This window comes from Carcharodon carcharias, chromosome 7 (assembly GCF_017639515.1).
Source record: "Carcharodon carcharias isolate sCarCar2 chromosome 7, sCarCar2.pri, whole genome shotgun sequence".
Taxonomy (NCBI): Eukaryota; Metazoa; Chordata; class Chondrichthyes; order Lamniformes; family Lamnidae; genus Carcharodon; species Carcharodon carcharias.
Window position 1 is genome coordinate 16,044,856 of NC_054473.1, and position 19,488 is coordinate 16,064,343.

The 19,488-nt window shown below is 45.2% G+C and overlaps 1 protein-coding gene across 1 annotated transcript; it reads left to right on the forward strand.

Annotated features, from left to right (window-relative positions):
* The first annotated feature begins 429 nt into the window (after positions 1-429).
* Positions 430-8,065, forward strand: LOC121279600 (toll-like receptor 7). Its single transcript, XM_041190751.1, has 2 exons — positions 430-573; positions 3,884-8,065. Exons 1-2 carry the CDS (start codon positions 571-573, stop codon positions 7,040-7,042), a joined length of 3,162 nt encoding a protein of 1,053 aa, XP_041046685.1. The 5' UTR covers positions 430-570; the 3' UTR covers positions 7,043-8,065.
* Positions 8,066-19,488: the final 11,423 nt, after the last annotated feature.

Consider the following 19,488-nt stretch of genomic DNA (forward strand, 5'->3'; position numbering starts at 1 on the left):
AGTTTGAAACTTACAGCTACAGTCAATATCTCTTTCAGTTAATTCACTAGTTTTTCACAATTGAGCACACATCATCAAGCTGAATAGCAAGGTATTCCCGTATGAAAGTATTAGGTGGGTTCACTATATTTCCCATGCATAAATTGAGCTGAGTTGGCGACAATCAGTGTCAAATGGAAAAAAGATGCAACTGGTGGCAACCTGGATCAACTGTTGCCAACTGGTCCCGGTTCCCGATTGGCACCTGTTCCAGCCATTCCAGCGAGCTGTTTTCTCATTCTGGGCGAGCAATGCCTCAGGAGGTCAGCTGCCATCGTTAAAAAGGAACTGCTGTGACACAAGGAGTTACCGACAATTTCATGACTATTTCAAAAGCAAAGGAGAAATGAAACTGCAGAAACAAGCTACAGTTTGATCTGTACTCAGTGAAGGAAATACAGCGTTCAATCTCACCCGATCAAATAATCACATCGAGTTCAGAAGCAGCACAGCAATTTCGGTAACTATGGAATTAGAACTGGAGAACTTTCATGGTTGACAGTTTTGCATTTATGAAGGATACTGAATAAGATGGTAAGTGCATTTAAGATTTCATGATGACAGTAGCTCCTCCTCCAGTTGGGGTCAAGTACAATTATAAACTTATTTTCCACTGCTCTGCAAAGTTCCACTTGCAGACAAAATGGGAAAAATGACTTTCTAGCTTTGACTTAGCTTCAAAAAATCAAAACCAAAATTATTAAATGAAATAAGTTCATATATTTATTATTTTACTTTACATTCTCCCCGCACCCCCTTCCCTTCTTCCTATTTAGAGTAAGGTCTCTGTCTTGTTCAGATTTATGACCGAGCCCTGACAGATGTACCAGGGTGGTGCTGAACTAGCCAGTTTTCCATTCCGTACAGCTTTAGGTGGTCCTGTCCTTCACTCCTGTCACTCTATTCTGTCTCAATGGGCTGCACCATAACATATGCAAGTTTACTTCTCCATCTCCAATCTGTCCTATGTATTACAACATGCCATGGACAATGCTACAGTGTTGACATTGAAAGTACAGGAGGGAAACATTTATTTTTAAATGACAAAAGCATAGATCTACATAGGGAGAAAGTATTTCCTTTTGGGAGACAGAAGTCGCTGACAGCTGTGGCCTCTGGGGGCTGACCGTTTGGAAGGGTACGGGAAGAGGCAAGCAGGAATGAAAAGCTCAGCTGGCCGAGAAGGGGGCCCAGAGAAAACAGAGGCCAGCAAATCATGCACCTTCTCAGCCCAGAGTATTCCTCTGCAGCAAATGCGGCAGAGACTGCCATGCCAGAGCGCAGCTCCTGAGCCACATCCAGGTGATGCTTAACACAGAGTTAACCACTGCAGGAACAAACCACCCCCTTAGGAAACAGAAAGCGGCCACAGATTTCCATTGGTACAGGTGTCCAGAATAAGGGGGCCTAAATTTACAATTAGAGTTTGGTCATTCAAGAGTGGAGGGGTGTGGGTGATAAGTGGAGGTCTCTAAACCCCCAAAGTCTCTCTGCCCGTCTAACTCTTTTTAAGTTTTAATGTACAGTACCAGCATTTTATTCTTCTTCCTAAAATGCATCCCCTCATATTTCAGATCTATGGCAGGTAGTACTATTCATAATAATCCTGCCCAAACAGCTAGATGTAGTAGATTAGACACGTTTTAACCACACCGTCCTCCTTAAACACCTCCCCACCCTCAACCAGCTGGGTGGGACTGGACTTGTATGGTTCCATCCTTATCTGTTCAGTCATAGCCGGATAATGGGTTTATTTTTCTGTTCCCTTATCTTTACCTCTGGAGTGCTCAATGATCTATCCAGGCCCCTGAATGGCTCCTCCAGCACGCGTAGCATTATTGAAAGCAGGGTCAAATAGGAATCCCTTTCGTACAGGCTGCAAGTAACAGCAATGGTGTTGCAAGACGCACTTCCATCATTTGCAAAACACCAACCAATTAATCTTCGCAGATTTATCCTATACCCTTTCACTGGGCAGATGATCCATCATTCTGCGATCTGTTTTTTTAAGTGATGTTGGATGAGAAATATATATTGTCCAGGACACCAGGTATAACTCCCCTGTGCTTCTTCGGTTTAATGTCTCAACTGAAAGGCAACACCTTAAATAGCGTAGCACTCCCAGGGCACTGCACTGCAATGTAATGCTGCCATTAGCTGCTCAAAACCCTTGAATGGGACTTGAACCCACAATCTTCTGATTCAAAGTTAAATGTACTATCCATTTATGATTGACAGAAGGAAGCAAGCTACACAGAAATGCTGTTTGAGTACAGGAGCAAGGGTGTCTTGCTGCAGCTATACAGGGCCTTGGCGAGACCACACCCGGGGCAGAATTTTCACCTCAGTGGGCAGGCGCACGCCTAACCCGCTTGAGCGTGAATTGACGCGGGCTGACGTCGGGCGAGCATCCCAACGCCAACGTCCAATCGTGCGATATTTCGGCCGGCAGGCACACAGAGAAATCAGCAGCGCGCCCGCCGATAATCAAAAGGCCTGTTAAAGCCATTAAAGTCATAACTAAATTACATTTTTCACCGCCCGTCCATCCAACCTTATGATAGGCGGGGCAGGCGAAAAGGCCAAGCGGCCTTTGCACTTTTTGGAAAACCACATCCACGGGCGGGATGAGGTTTTCAACAGCAAATAAAAATACAATTAAAATTTTAAAATTTAAATAATGACATGTCCCTGCTCATGTGACACAGTCAGGGGAGGGGACATGTTTTGTAACATGTTATGTGCCTTTACTTATTTTTCTGAAAACCCTCCATCACCCTGAGGCACCTCTGTGCCTCAGGGAGATTCACAAGTACGCACTCGCCCGCATGCACAAAGTTCACTCTCGCACTCCCCCACCCTGCCCACACAGGCTGCGCTGACTCGCGTTCCACATTGGGGCAGGCCTTAACTGGCCAGCTAACATGAAATCGCTGCCCGATACCGATCATGGGCGGTGGTCAGCTTCCAGTCCGCCCCCCTCCCACCCCCACCAAGCCCACCCGACAAGGGCTAAATTCTGCCCGTGGAGTATTGGCCAGAATTTTTACCTTAATGGGCGGGCAGGCAGCCAATCTCCACCGCTGAAATGGGCCCCGCCGCCATTTTGAGCGGGCGGGCCCAATTAAGGCCCACCCAGCAGCCTGCTCAACAGGAAGTGCTATGCGCTTCCTGTGCAGGGGGGTGGGTGGAGGGATTCCCCATCTGTCAAAGTGCGCTCTTTCGCACATGCGCACGATGAAGCGCACATCTCCCTGAGGCTAAGTGCTGTCTCAGGGAGAATACTGACAGTATAAAAATCTTTAAAAATAGAAACATATTAAAATTATTAACATGTTCCCCCTCATGTGACAATGTCACACGAGATGGGACATGTTAATAAGAAGCACATAAACTTTATTGGTGTTTTAAAAACGGACATGAAACCTCATCCCGCCAGTGGATGAGGTTTCATATATTACCAGAAGCCTGCTGGGGCTCCTGGCCTGCCCACCAGCTTTAAGGTTGGATGGGCGAGGCATTTAACAAGCTTAATTATCCTGTCAATGGCCTCAATTGGCCATTGACAGGTCGGCGGGTGGACAGCTGATTTCACTGTCCGCCCACCTTCCTGAATATTTAAATGGACCGGAGTGACGTTGGGGTTTCCTCTAAATGCATCATGGGGTATGGGGAGAGACTGGGAGTATGGCGTTGAGATAGAGGATCAGCCATGATCATATTGAATGGTGGAGCAGGCTCAAAGGGCCGAATGACCCACTCCTGCTTCTATTTTCTATGTTTCTGTGTTTCTATTAGATAAAGGATGAAAAAGATATATAATTTTCATTTTGCTTTCTGACAGGATATTTGCAAGAATTGCCTGAGAGAAATACTGCTTGTCCTATTCAATTGCATCCTTGCTTGGTGTCGCTTTCCAATTTACCTGCCTTGTGATAGTCTTCCATTGTCCAGAACGTTTGACTGTAGCAACAGGGGTTTAACGTCAGTGCCAAGAATCAGATCGGAAAATGCAACCACCTTGCTGCTGAATTTAAATTTGCTTCAAGAGATCAAGAACCAAGATTTCTCTGGTATCCCAAACCTTGAGACAATTGACCTGAGTTCCAACTGCTGCCCTGGGAAACTCCGCTCACCTGGTCAAGAATGCAAATTAACCATCAAATCTGAGGCCTTCCTTCACCTTCACAGGTTAAAAAAAATCGACCTTACAGGAAACAGTCTAACGAGAATCCCACCATTGCCTGCAAACCTTAGAGTCTTGAACTTGGTGCTCAACAATATAATCAACCTGCAATTTAGCAATGTCTCCAAGCTGGTAAACCTGGAAGTTCTGAATGTTAGCGAGAACTGTTATTACCGAAATCCATGTAACAGCTCATTCACCATTGCAGAGGGCACCTTTAAGAACATGCACAGGCTGCGCATTCTAGAGCTGAACGCCAATAACATGACGGCGGTGCCCAGTGGTCTTCCACAGTCTTTGACAAAGCTGAGCCTCTGTGAGAACAAAATCTCACACATTTCATCAGACAACTTTAAAAATCTCATTCATTTGGAATGTCTTCTTCTGGCATGGAACTGCCAAAGATGTGATCATGCAGCCCAACCCTGTTTTCCTTGCAAAGACAACAAGCCTATTGAGCTGTCCCCTGATGCCTTCCTCCACCTTAGAAATCTGAAGGAGCTAGTCCTCAGAGGCAACTCTCTTAGGTGCCTAGATGACCGGTTATTCCAACCTCTAGGAAATTTAACCCGACTTGATCTATCAGACAACCTTCTTGCCCTTGAAATTCAAAAAGCCACATTTTTTGCAAACTTGCACAAGCTTGAGGTTCTCAACTTAATGTATAACTATGAGCCGCTCAGAACATTTGATAGTCTGCTCCTACCTCCTTCTTTTGCGCATCTGACATCCTTGAGAAAATTTCAGATTGATGGATACTTCTTCAGCAAGTTAGATAAAGATGGCATACACCCTTTACTCAAACTTCCCAATCTTACGTCTGTAAGCTTCCGCATGAATTTTATACAGGAGGTTGACTTGAAACTCTTCGAAAACATGAAGACAATGAAATATATTGGGCTGTCTGAAAACAAAGTGTCTTTTTCACTACAGAATTCCAACCACTTTGGTGGTGAAAATGACAGAATTAACACGGACCCCGGCAACTATCAACAGAGGCGATTCCCTGAAAGAAGAGATAAATGTGAGAATATCGAGATGGCCGAGCCTGAAGTTAAGGCTTCTGAGGCCTTTTCTTTTCAAAAATGTTCCTCTTTTGGAAAGACCTTTGACTTATCATCCAATAACATTGCAGATATTAAACCAGAAGCTTTTGAGGGGCTAGAAGACATTGAATGTCTATTGATGTCTAGCAATTATTTGACACAGGCTCTAAATGGCTCACAGTTCAACAGATTGAAAAAACTGAAATATTTGAACCTCGCTCACAATCGAATTGATTTTTACTATGACACAGCATTTTCTGAGATCCCAATGCTTGAGGTATTAGATCTCAGTTACAATAGCTACACTTTTGAGATGAAAGGTATGGGACATAGTTTCAATTTCATCACAAACCTCACTTCTCTTGGAAGCTTGAGTCTAGCACATAACAAAATAGCGAAACGGGTGTCGAGTGAGCTACGCAGCAGTTCTTTGAATGTGTTAAACTTTACGGGGAACATGTTGAGCACCATGTGGGAAAGTGGAACAAACACGTACTTGAAATTTTTCTACAACCTTCAAAACTTAATGTTCCTGGACATCTCGAACAATATGCTGAAGACAGTGCCTGCGGAAGCAATGGTTCAATTCCCGCCAAGCCTGAAAGAGCTTTACATCCACAACAACCAGATTGACTTTTTCAACTGGGATAATTTAACCGTGCTGCCAAACCTAGAACTTCTAGACTTAAGCAATAACTTGCTTCACTCTTTACCCACAACACCGTGTCACTTTCCCAAAACATTTTTCAAACTTATCTTGCGGCACAACAAGATAGCAGAACTCCACAGTGAGTTTTTCTCTATAGCCAAAGCGATGCGTTACCTTGACTTAAGCTACAATTATATTAAAATATTGCATGAAAACAGTTTTCCCTCACAGTTACTGGGAAATTTGCAAAAGTTAGCTCTGGGCAACAACCCCTTTAGCTGCACCTGTGACGCTGACTGGTTTATCCACTTCATCGCAGACACCAATATATCATTGCCACAACTCACCACGAGTTGGAAATGTGAGTTTCCAGAGTCGGAAGAGGGAAAGAGCATCCTTTCAACAGATCCCCTTTCCTGCCAGAAGGTTTACGGAAGTGTAAGCTTTGCCTTGTCTTTTCTGGCAACAACAATTCTCACAGTCCTACCAATATTAAATAAGTTGTTTGGTTGGGATTTTTGGTACACCTTCTATCTCTGTGCTGCCAAATTAAAAGGCAGTGCGACGAAGGACTCAGGAAGTCTACAGTATGACGCATTTATAGTTTTCGACACCACATGCAAAGCAGTAGCTGATTGGGTCTATCACGAGCTTGTGGTCAATATGGAGAAGAAAGGACCATACAGTTCCAAGCTTTGCCTTGAAGAGAGAGATTGGATTCCTGGCATGTCATCATTACAGAACTTATATGACGCTATCTACCAAAGTAGAAAAACAATCTTTGTACTGACAAGCTCTTACTTTGTAAGCGAACAATTAAGGCAGGCCTTCATTATTGCACATCAGCGGCTATTGGATGAGAAGGTGGACGTCATTGTCTTGGTCTTTTTGGATCAATGTTTGAGGAAGTCAAAGTATCTGCAGCTGCGCAAGAGGTTGTGCAAGGCCTCTGTCTTAAGGTGGCCCCACAATCCACGCGCAGAACCCCATTTCTGGCTCAAATTACAGAAAGTATTGACCAGAGACAACAGGCTACAATATGATCCAAATTTCAGTGAGAGCTTTTTATCCTTTGAATGTAGTTTACAAAGCGTCTTTGTCACAAAGTGGCAAAAACTTTAATTTGAAGAACAAGAAAGGACAAAATATTTTGGTAACCTCAGCTGCAGCAACAGTGCTAGTAAATCTAGAAATTCTAGACTTAAGCTACAATGTACTTCATTGGTTGCCTACAAAATAGTGCCCCTCTCCCAAAACATTTTCTGAACTTGCCCTGTGAAACAATGGGATAACAAAACTTCCTAGAAGTTTACTCTTTCAGTACTATCTGGGTTAATGGAACCAAGTCACCAGACCTTACTAGGACAGAATGAGTCACTTCCTGCACATCTCCCATGGGTGACACAGGTTAATAATTCACTTCCTTCATAGCCCTAGAGGTGCATAGAGTCATGGAAATGTTAAAATAAATCTTGTTACAGCTACTGTTACAGTGGCAAAACTAAGAGAGAAATGGAGGAAAAGGAGATAATCCAAAGAACTAAAGACTTGATGAAAAATACAGCTCCAGAATTACTATATTTAGCATGATTTTCATACTGATTTTGTAATTATGGGTTTAACTTTAAATTTTTAAAACTACTCCTGAATCAAGGTTGTTTTATTGCTGCAGTAATGTTTGTTTCATATCCTATTGTTGGGCAAGGAATTTAACAACAGGCCAATCTGGGATTCTGTAGATTCTGTCAATAACTCTACTGAATATTCACTCCAACTTTTTTGTTAAAACTGCCAAGAGGAGGAATTGCATTAATCCATGGGGGCTTTGATCTAAACTGTCAGGAAGATATAATAATGTTATTGGAGTTTATTGTAAAATAGTAGTATCTGTGTCTATACGTCTGTGTGTATGTGTGTGTGTGTGTGTGTGTGTGAGATGTAATTGGATTAAAGACAGCTGGTCTAAAGGCTTTGATGCAAACATGGTAAACATGGGAGAGGTTTAGAATGTAAGGTGTAAAGGGATATTTCCATTTGTAAATAAACCAGACTTGATTGTTTTCAAAGGAGGGGTGAAATGTATCACCTATCCAGGTGAAGTTTAGAAACAGTGTGTTTATTTTTCCCAAAGGTTACTGGTAACACTTAGTGCTATGAGAGATTTTTATTATCAGAAAGATAAAGTCCAAATTCATAGTGAAACAATGGGAATTTGCATTCAAAGGGGAAAATATGTATAAAGGAGCGAAGGCTGTGTATAAGGGTAGGCATTTTAAGATCTTACAAGTGTGTGAAAAGCCTTCAGCATCTATGCCTCAAGCTGCTGTCTTCAAAGAACTGAAATGAAGAAAACTCACCTTGAATTTGACTTGTTCAGGGTGTCATGTTTCTTTGCCTGGGTCTTTTAAAAGCTATGTGTCTTATTGTTGCCTTAATGAAAGTATAATTGGGATTTAGATTAAGTAGGGGATTTAGAAGTTATTACAGTAGTAATTTGTAAACATATGTATGTGTTTCAAAATAATTTTTCTTGTTAATGTTTAATCTAGTTTTGTAAAAAGCTATAAGACTTGATGGTCTTTTTACTACTGAATTCAAGGCATGAACCTCGAAATGTATACAAATTGCAAATCAAGTTGTGGCAGTTATTTCAAGTTTCTCTTTGGGATTTGAGCAACTCAGCATTTACCATCAGCTGCGCCATAACAAAACCATCTGACACACAAAGATCTATAGGGGTAATTTTGACCTCCGGCAATAGTTTCATTGAATTCAATGGTGATGAAATGTCAGGAGAGGTGCATAATGGCTGGCTGAATTAATGACACCCATTTCACACCAAACCCCCAAAGTCAAAATGGCCTGTCAGTAACCTTGCCCCTGATTACCACCTCCCTTAGACAGCCCAACTGAGATAGAGAACTCATTCAGAACTGCTGGTCTTATCCCTCCACAGCACACCCTAAGCCACTCTGGAAAGAGATTTTTGTGCATTTTAGTCTTATTAAATAGTTTGAATTCATTGTTTTGTAGTTTATTTTGTCATCTTCTGTTTGCTTTTAATTCTTATGTCAGCTTGGCATAGGGCTCTGCTATATTATCCCAGCACCTCGCAGCATCAAATTGTCCTTAAAGTATTGCTAAACAGAGGGGACCTGGGGAGGTTCTACTAATTTATCTTAGTATGTCCAATTGCATTTGATTTTGAATATATCCCTATTATTGTCAAATGAATTTCCCATTCCAAAGCCCCTTAGGAAGCCTACTTGAAATGGACATAGAGTAAACAATTCCCGGTGCTTGCTCCTGGCTGAATGTATCTGATTGATGGCTTGCATGCCCCACAGAATTCATATATTCACAGAGAAATCATCACAGCTGAAGAAATGGTGCACGGGTTCCTTAAGGAATCAAAGCAGGAATCCGATGTGAAATGTAATCACAAATTATTTTTATACAGATTATTTTTGTGTTGAGGTGTTGCTTTGCTGCATTTATATTCAAAGGTGGTTATCATTAGTCATCTTTTCATACTTTTTTGTACTCCTTCTAGGATACATAAAATTAAATTAACAAAGTCAAATCCCTGCCTGATCTCTCTCTCTCTCACCCTGTCTCTGTGCTTTACCCTGCTCACCAAATGGATTTTCTACCATCTCATCAACATGTCAAGCTGCAGAATTGAATGATTATATCAGCTGAGACACTGACAGTCCACAAACTGCAATCTCACTGGTATATACCCATAGGAATCGTAGGAACAAGAGGAAACCATTTAGCCCAGCCCACCCCCCCACCCCCCCACCCCCCAAGCCTGTTCCATCATTCAATTAGATCATTGCTTATCTTACCTCCATCTGCACTCCCCTCCACAGCAGCTTCACATCGCTTAATATCCTGACCTAACAAAAAGCTTCTAATGTTACTCCTGAAATTTTACTGTGGGCCCCCACCCTCAACTGCTTCTTGAGGGAAGAACATTGTGGATTTTCACTGCCCTTTGTGTGAAGAAGTGCATCCAGATATAGTGCTTGAATGGCCCAGCTCCAACTTTAAGGGGCTGGCCCCCTTGTACTGGACTTATTCGTCCCCCCCGCTCCACCTGAGGAAATAGTTTCACTCTATATCTACGCTATCAAATACTTTAATCATCTTAAAAACCTCATTTTGGCTTGATAATCACAGGAATGAAATAACTTAGGTATAAAAGGGAGATTAGAGAAACTAGGGCTGGATTTTCATTGTTGGGATCGGGTTGGAATGAACGTGGGCGACAAAAAGACATGAGCCGACGTTGTGCCAGTACCTCCCACTTCTGTCCTCGACCCTGCCAATTTTCACAGGGACAGGAGGAGAGCCGGCGGGGGGTGGTGGGGGTGGGGGGGATGGTGGGGGGGGAGTGAAGTCCCCCACATCGATAATTGGACGCATTCGTGTGATTAAGCCACTGCTCAAGAGTTCGCCATCTAAGGTCTTGAAATTTTGGCAGGTGTGGGTGGCATTTGGGAGCTGGGTAAATCTGAGGTAAATCTGAGGCATGGGGTTAGCGTCAAGGACCAAGTTATATTTAATTGAAAATAGTGGAAGTTTGGAAGAAAATCTGTTCAAACGGCAATGAAATTTTAATAACGTTGATATTCCCCAACCCTCGCAGGCTCCAGCTCTCTATCTACCCTGGCCAAATTGAAAATTCAGACTCTTCCCTCTTTTTTTGAGACCACACACAAAAATGGCAACCACAGAAATGGCTGCCACATCAGGCCTCCTTCCCTGGTGTGCTGCCTCTACTCCCACCCACCAACCACAGCCCCCATGCCCCCTCCACCCCCAGCTGGCACTCCCCAACCCCTCACCAATTAACCCATCGCCTTCGATAAAAATCAGAAACTTCCCCTGTTTCCCCCGTCAGGGACAGGTTCGTGACCCGGAAACGAACCCACCTCCTAAATCCACCCCCAGGAAGGTTTTCATCGGGGCATAACATGTGCAATGGACTAGGTTATTTCCAGCAGTTAGTGAATTGAGCAAAGATGCAAAGTGTGAGGATGGGCAGGAATTTCACAGAATCACACAGTGCAGAAGAGGCCCTTCGGCCCACCGAGTCTGCACCGACACGTGAGAAACATCTGACCGACCTACCTAATCTCATTTATCAGCACTTGGCCCATAGCCTTGAATGTTATGATGTGCCAAGTGCTCATCCAGGTACTTTTTAAAGGATGTGAGGCAACCCGCCTCCACAACCCTCCCAGGCAGCACATTGCAGACCATCACCACCCTCTGGGTAAAAAAGTTTTTCCTCACATCCTCCCTAAACCTCCTGCCCCTCACCTTGAACTTATGCCCCCTTGTGACTGACCCTTCAACTAAGGTGAACAGCTGCTCCCTATCCACCCTGTCCATGCCCCTCATAATCTTGTACACCTCGATCAGGTCACCCCTCAGTCTTCTCTGCTCCAATGAAAACAACCCAAGTCTACCCAACCTCTCTTCATAACTTAAATGTTTCATCCCAGGCAACATCCTGGTGAATCTCCTCTGCACCCCCTCCAATGCAATCACATCCTGCCAATAACTGATTCACAGGTGAGGCTTTTGTTAGGACATGGATTGCCCTATCAGAAGCAGCGATAGAAACAGCAGCTTTGAAAAGGAAAATGCACAAGTATGTCAAACAGGATAAATAAATAAAAACAAAAAAACTGCGGATGCTGGAAATCCAAAACAAAAACAGAATTACCTGGAAAAACTCAGCAGGTCTGGCAGCATCGGCGGAGAAGAAAAGAGTTGACGTTTCGAGTCCTCATGACCCTTCGACAGAACTTGAGTTCGAGTCCAGGAAAGAGCTGAAATATAAGCTGGTTTAAGGTGTGTGTGTGGGGGGCGGAGAGATAGAGACAAGGCAACAGAGAAATCCGGAAATCTTGTCGCAGAGAGGAACAGAACTTCTTCAAGGAGGTATAAATATGAGGGTGTATGGGGAAAGGGGAAAGGAATGGAGGCCTGGCAAGGACATGATCAGCTGACTGTCCAGCCGCATATAAAATGCTCTGGGATTGAATATTCGCAGAGATTCTCCTGATCGCTCACCAGAACCCCCCAGAGAAACAGCATTCAATTTGTCCTTCAGCAGATCAGCAACAACAACAATTTGCATTTATATAACACCTTTAATGCAGTAAAACTTCCAAAGGTGCTTGAGAGGAACATTATCAGACAAAAGGAAATATTAGCACAGGTGATCGGAGGCTTGTTGAAGATGTGGGTTCTAAGGAGCGTCTTAAGGAAGAGAAAGAGAGAGAGGGAGAGGGAGAGAAGAAATGGAGAGGTTTAGGGAGGGAATTCCAGAGCTATGGAGTCAAGGTAGCTGAAGGCATGGCCGCCAAAGGCATAGGGTAAGAAAACCAGGAAGCACTAGAGGCCAGAATTGGAGCAGCGTGGTGTTACTGAAGCAGGGTAGGTATTCAGAAGAACTTCTGTGGAAATTCTACTCACATGGTTCCATGCATTTTTTTTTTGGGGGGGGTGGTCCCCAGAGATGAAACGATCTGTCCTCTGAGCACAAAAATACATCAGGGGATCCCAGTCAAGATGGGGGAACTCCCCCAGTGCTCGCCACAGTCCCAGTCTCACGGTTCCAGTCTTACATTCTGCCATCAAGGATGATGATTGTTTCAACAGATACACGAGAACAACAGATTTACAAAAAATATATTTTATTTTAGTTGTGAATAAAGACACTAAAGGCAAAAATCAAATACTTTAAAGTTCAAAACCGGAAACTTGACAGAAGGATTCTCTTTGCAGGATATTGAATTAATAACAAACCAAGCAAATATAAAGACAGACAAGTTTTTAACAAAATTTAGAATCTGGTACAAAAATCAGTGTCTTCTTTCCATATTAAAACCATTATACTGGTTCTCGTGAACCTTATAGGACTGTTCAGTAGTAATTAGGTGCCCAGTCTGGTAGTATTTCAGAACAAGCTGTTCCCTGAATGGAATCTGTCTCAATCCTACTCACATCCCTCGCCCTCTCCTCTCTCTGTGAAGCCATCACCTTTAAAACATCATGGGCAGAATTCTACCCCCCCCGTCGGATGGTGGGGAGGTCGGGGGGGGAGTTCAGGCACAGGCGGGCCTCCGATTGGCTCCCCCAATCAGGGGCATGCACCATTTTATGTGGGTGGGGCCAATTAACGCCCACCCAGTGTGATGTCCGCCAGGAAGTGCTATGTGCTCCCTGTGCGGGCGGGGGAGGGATTCCCTCAGCCGAGAGTGCGCTCTTGAATGCACGTGCACGAAAGAGCATACTCATCTCCCTGAGGCTAAGTGCTGCCTCAGGGAGATCGGCGTCAAATTCAAAAATGTTAAATATAGGAAAATGAAATCTCCCTGACATGTCCCCTCACGTGACACTGTCACATGAGTTGGGACATGTTCATCATTTTTAATTAAACTTTTATTAAATTTTTAAAAACCTACACGAAACCTCATCCCGCCCATGGATAAGGTTTCACGCTTTCTCTGAAGCCCGCCAGGGCTCCCAGATTGCCCGCCAACCTTAAGGTTGGACGGGCAGGTCCTTTAATGAGTTCAATTACTTTTTAAATGGCCTCAACTGGCCATTTACAGGTCGGCGGGCACACAGCTGATTCGGCTGCGCCCCCGCTGACCTGAAAATTGAAATGAGGCGGGGTGATGCCGGGAGTTCCGCCCAACATCATCCCGCGGCATTTTACGTGTTGGCGAGAGGGCTCCGCCCCTCCCCCTACCCGCTCACTGACCTCAGTATCCTCCCCCATGAGTCTAGAAATTGTGCTGTGATGCTAAGGTGCAGAGAGTTAAGTGTCTGTCAAATACTTTTGCCAACTATTTAGATGGAGACATTACTCCAGTTGAAAAAGATGGATTAATGCTTCTGAAATGAAAGGTGGAGCCACTTCGAGCAGGCTCAGGGTTCACAAAATAACAGCGTCATTTCCAAGTTTAGGATTTTACTTCAGCGATGATAAAGTTGCTAAAGAAAAAACCCTTATCAAATGTCGGTTTGTTTTGATGAAAGATCATTGAGCTGAAACATTAACTCCATTTCTCTCTCCACATGATGAGGTGTTTCTAGCATTTTCTACTTTCATTCCTTTTATCATATGAGTCTGGCAGCCACTGTTTTACATGGTAAACACTCACTTAATAATGTCTGAATATTGTAACAGGAGTCACAATTAAGTAGGCAGACCAAACCTTAAGCCAAATCCTTCAGTTTAATGTCCTGGAAACCCAACTCCAATATGCTTCACAGCGCATTATCATTACTATTCCACTAGAAATTGAAGAATGTAACATTAAGCATCTCACTTGATGTTAACATTATCTCCATGTTTAGAAGTGACACTGAAAGGGTGTAGTGTGTTGGTGTAGCGATGCACACTGACACCACAGAAAACATAGGAATTTCAGGACCACCAAGGTCCATCTAGTTTGGCTTCTACCATCCTGGTAGTCGCATCATGCAATGATCATGAAGTTAGTCATTAATCATAGTAACCAATCTATCAATTGGTCTGCAAGAGACCTAGACAAGATGCAATGAAAATCACCAGTGATAGAGTTTTGGGAACCATAGGTCCAAAGCCACTGGTTCCTCCAAAGCACACTACACTGGCCGAACGTCACATCTCAAATTACTATATCCCAAGAACATTAGGGTGTGTTAACACCAACAGCTCCTCACAGGGAAAGTTCCTGATCGCAGAGTTTATGACTTAGGCAGTGGAGATGGAGAGGAAACAGACAATTTGTTCCAGGTCATTCTCGTAGCAACGGTAGAAGTCCGGAAATGGAACAACTTAACCAGCCTGACACGGGAGTAACACGCATGGAAGGGAAAGTGGGGAGGGGGGGAATGGAAAACAAATGGGACAATAATCGAAACACACACCGAGAAACCAAAAACTCCACCTAGTTTCTCCCAGTTGTGCTGTACCAATTCTGGGGGTCTGTCTGTGAATTCTGTGGAGGGCGCCGTGAGCTTTCTGAATTGCCTGTCTCATGATCACAAGAATGGTCATAGGAGTCAAACACTTGCACAGGGACATAAGAACATGCCATTCAGCCCCTCAAACTTGCTTCTTCAATCAGTTAGATCATAGTTGATCAGCTTGGTTTGATACATGATTTTAAAGAATGTATTACCTCATTTTTAAAGTCTACAAAAAGACATCTCATGAACGTATAATAAAGGGATATACAGCATCAAGTCTCCATGTGAACCGGGTGTTCAGACACTCATGTCTAATTTACCTCTAGTAGCAGCTAATCAAATCGCTCCACTTGATTACAGGACCATAAACAACATCGTAAAAAATAAATCTATTTTCATAAAGGTTTTTTTTGTTTGGAATATATTGTAAGAGTTATGAAAGATATATTTATACAGCAGTAGAGCAACACAACATCACGACATAGGTCACACTTAAGAAACAGTATATTCTATAAGTCTACAGTTCAATGCATCTGGTTTTTGTGTTTTTGTGTGTATCACAAGAGCACAGGAACAGGAGCAGGGCCAAGCCAATCAGACCCTGCAACCTGTCCTGGCATCGAAAGAGATCATGGTGGATCCCCATCAGGATCAGGACCATCAGTGCCGAGGGAGTGGGACACTTTGTATTTCAGGTGCCTCCCCAATGTCGTCGCCAGTCACTCCTAGTTCCTTCAACCCGGCTTTAGCAAGGCCCCTCAGTACCGCCCTCAAAATGGGCATCCCTCCATGGTCCATCTCCCACACCAGTCATGGTGGAGCCTCTTCCGAGTGAGATTGCAATGTAGTGATACGTGACGAGCTTGGCTCAGTTAATAGTGTTCCACACTTCAGGATCAACAGGGGGAGTTTCCACCTCCAACCAAATCTTGAGTGTGTAGTTTAGAATGATGCAACAGTACAGTAACAAAGGTGGCGTTGCATTCTTGGAGGTATTGGCCTTTTATGTATCAAGTGAAGATCCCTCTGCTTGTTCAGATGGATGTTAAAGCTGCCAGCGCATGATTTGAAGAACAATGAACTGTCCAATGTCCAGGCCACAAATGAGCCCCCTGCCCAGCACCCGCCCCTCCCCCTCACTCACGAACTCCACCAGAAAACTAGGCTCATCCACAACTGATCTTGTTGCTGTTAATGAAAAGCCGCTGGCTCATTTGCTAATGAAGGCAACAGTCACCGTATTCCAGCGGGAATTAATCTGGGTCAGTTTTCACGTGGCCAAATTGGCGATAGGATCAGAGGGCGGAATTTTACGGCCCCTCCCACCAGAGGGATTTTAAAGGCCCCACCTAAGTCCATGGATTTCGAATGGCTCGCCGCTTCTTACAGCCCCACTCACACCGCCTCAGGGTCGTAACATTCCAGCCCATAGAATGGGTGCACAGAAGGAGGCCATTTGGCCCATCGCGTCCGTGCTGGCCGTCCGCAAGAGCAGTTCAGCTAATCCTACTCCCCCGCACCCGTGACACCTCTTCGCCCCCCCCAACACCCACTCACCACACCCCCCCCCGCCCCCCCCACCGCCCCCCCACCCCAACCACCACCACCACCACCACCACCACCACCGTCTTTTCCCCGTAACCCTGCAACTTTATTCTCTTCGGATAATTATCCATTTCCCTTTTGAAAGTCTTGACTGAATCAGCCTCCACCACACTCTCAGGCGGCACAGTCCAGATCCTGGCCGCTCGCCACATGAAAAATGCTTTTCCCTCACGCTGCTTTGACTTCCTTTCGCCAATCAAGAGGCAGCAATGCCCCGAAAACGGGGTCCATAGGTTTACCGCCTCGTTAGCGCTGGTGCTCCCGGCTGCGGCCACCTTTTTGAGGAACGGTACTTCTTATTACACGTCTGTCGGGGGTCCAAAGGCGTACAAGGGACACCCATTGCCGTTTTAGGACAGAACTGAGCGCAGTTTGAGCCGCTCCCTGTTCTTTTTTTATTCATTCACGCGGATGTGGGCGTCGCTGGCTGGGCCATCATTTATTGCCCCTCCCTAGTCGACCTTGAGAAGGTGGTGGTGAGCTGCCTTCTTGAACCGCTGCAGCCCACGTGGTGTGGGTACACCCACAGCGCTGTTAGGAAGGGAGGGCCTGGATTTTGACCCAGCGACAGTGAAGGAACGGGTGATATATTTCCAAGTCGGGGTGGTGAGCGGCTTGGAGAGGAACTTGCAGGTGGTGGTGTTTCTCACGTAGCTGCTGCCCTTTGTCCGATTTCGTATCCGACCGGTCTTAACTGACGGCACGGGCAAAAGAGGCCCGAGGGAGAGGGGACAATTAAAATCATGTTTGTGGGGGGCCAGGAGCCGGAGTGCTCCCTCCAGACCCTACAAATATAATGATACAATAGGCCAGGGTTTTTAGAAAGGTGGGGATTCCCTTCCCACCATCTGAAGTGTTGGCGGAGAACACATCCCTGCCGAAACTGCCTGCCCAATAGCCACTTGGCACTACAACGAGTGTTAACTGGCTTTGGGCAGGACTTCTGCCTCACTCGGAAGGAAGTCCCGCCTCGGAGAGCTGCTGGCTAATCTGATTGGCTGGAAGCTCTCCGGTCCCTGCAGCGTCAGAAGCTGTAGTGGACAGGACGGGTACTGCATGCAGTCCCCCGGAGCCTAAGTCCCAGGGGTCCAGGACCAGGTAAATGGGGTGGGGGTGGGGGTGGGGTGGGGTGGGGATGGGAGGGCCAGGTGAGGCCCAAGGCGGGTGAGCAGAGGAGGGTGGGGATGTTGGTGGAGAATCCGGGAGGTGGAGGAGGGAGGATCTGGAGGGGCCGGACCTTGGTGGGGTAGGGGTGCGCGGGGAGCGCCCAGTGTTAAAAGAAGGCTGCTGAAAGTGGCGTCTCCCCCTCCCCCCCACCCCCCCCACTCCCCCCATGCCCCCCAATCCCCCTTCCCTTTCCCCTTCCCCTTCCCACCCAAGGTCTGCACACCAGCCCTCTTCGAGATTCCCCCTGGCCCTGAACCCCTCCCACCAGCCTGAAAACTAAGGCTGGGCAGGAAGCAGCCGTTAAGCGGTGAATATTTACCCACTTAAGGGCCTCGATTAGGGCAAGGGCAGGCAGGGCGGCCTAGGCCTCGCCATCCTAGCGCAAAATTGCAGCGAGGTCACAGTGGGTGGGAACCCGGTGGGGAGGTTGTCTGAAAAATCTTAACAAGCCATTCAGTTCAAGGGCAATTAGGGATGGGTAACAAATGCTGGCCTTGCCAGCGACACCCACCTCCCATGAAAGAATAAAGGGGGAACAAAAAACACGAGGGGCAGGGACGCCTGCATCCCATGAAAGAATAAAAAACACTGCTCAGAGGAGCAGGAAGAAAACAGAATGGGAGCAGCATAAGAGCACGGTCAGTATGGTTAAGTCCCACAGATGATTTTCACTACAGGGTTAAAATCGTCCCTTTCCAGTTCGGCTGGAAGAAGGTTAAATGGGTTCCTCGCAAGTGCATATATAAAGTATTAAGTAGCATCGTTAAAGTGAACACAGAATGACAGTCAAATGGCCCAAGGGACAAAAGGGGCATAAATTTAAACGAGTGACTCATCAATTTGAAGTCAATGTATCAGGGAAAGCGATGTTTACTCGAATGAATAATTATTTAGGCAGCCCATCTTCCAAGTGAAATAGTGGAGTCAAAGACATTGGGACCATCCGACATGCAGCTGGCCGCTAGGCCGGTTAGTCTGAATCTTTGGACAGACAAGTTTTGATGGGCCAAACTGCTTTTTCCACCCTTGGCTCTTATCCTATGCACTTATCCCCATAATCACAAACATTATCACTGTCATGGCTGTGGTGTAGCAGTCACTGGTAACGTCAGCTCCTGGTTATCTAAATAGATTCCTCTTCCACGCCCAGTGTGTAACAATATTACTCATTCCAAAATGTATTGGAAAATTAGACTACTCCACTTTGCCGTGATAGGGCCTTACAGCCCAGGAGCAGGCCATTCAGCCCTTTAAGTCTATACCTGTAACGAAAACAGAAAATGCTGGATAAACTCAGCAGGTTTGACAGCATCCGTGGAGAGAAAGATAGAGTTAACGTTTTGAGTCCATGTGACTCTTTGTCAGAACTAAGGAGAAGTAGAAATGTGATGAAATTTATACTGTTTAAAGGGGGGCGGAGCAGTTGAATCTGGATAGAAGGCCAGCGATAGGTGGAGGCTAAGGAGAGATTGACAAAGATGTCATGAACAGAAGGACAAAGGGGTGTTAACGATAGTGGTAAGAGCTAAAGGAGGTGCATTAAGGTTAAAAAATTAGAACGCAGCCAGTACCACTACCATTAACACCCCTTTGTCCTTCTGTTCATGACATGTCAATCTCTCCTTTGCCCCCACCTATCGCTGGCCTTCTATCCAGTTTCACCTGCTCCACTCCCCTTAAACACTATAAATTTCATCACATTTTTACCACTCTTTAGCTCTGAAGAAGAGTCATACAGACTCAGAACATTAACTCTGTCTTTTCTCCACAGATGCTGTTAGACTTGTTGAGTTCTTCCAGCATTTTCTGTT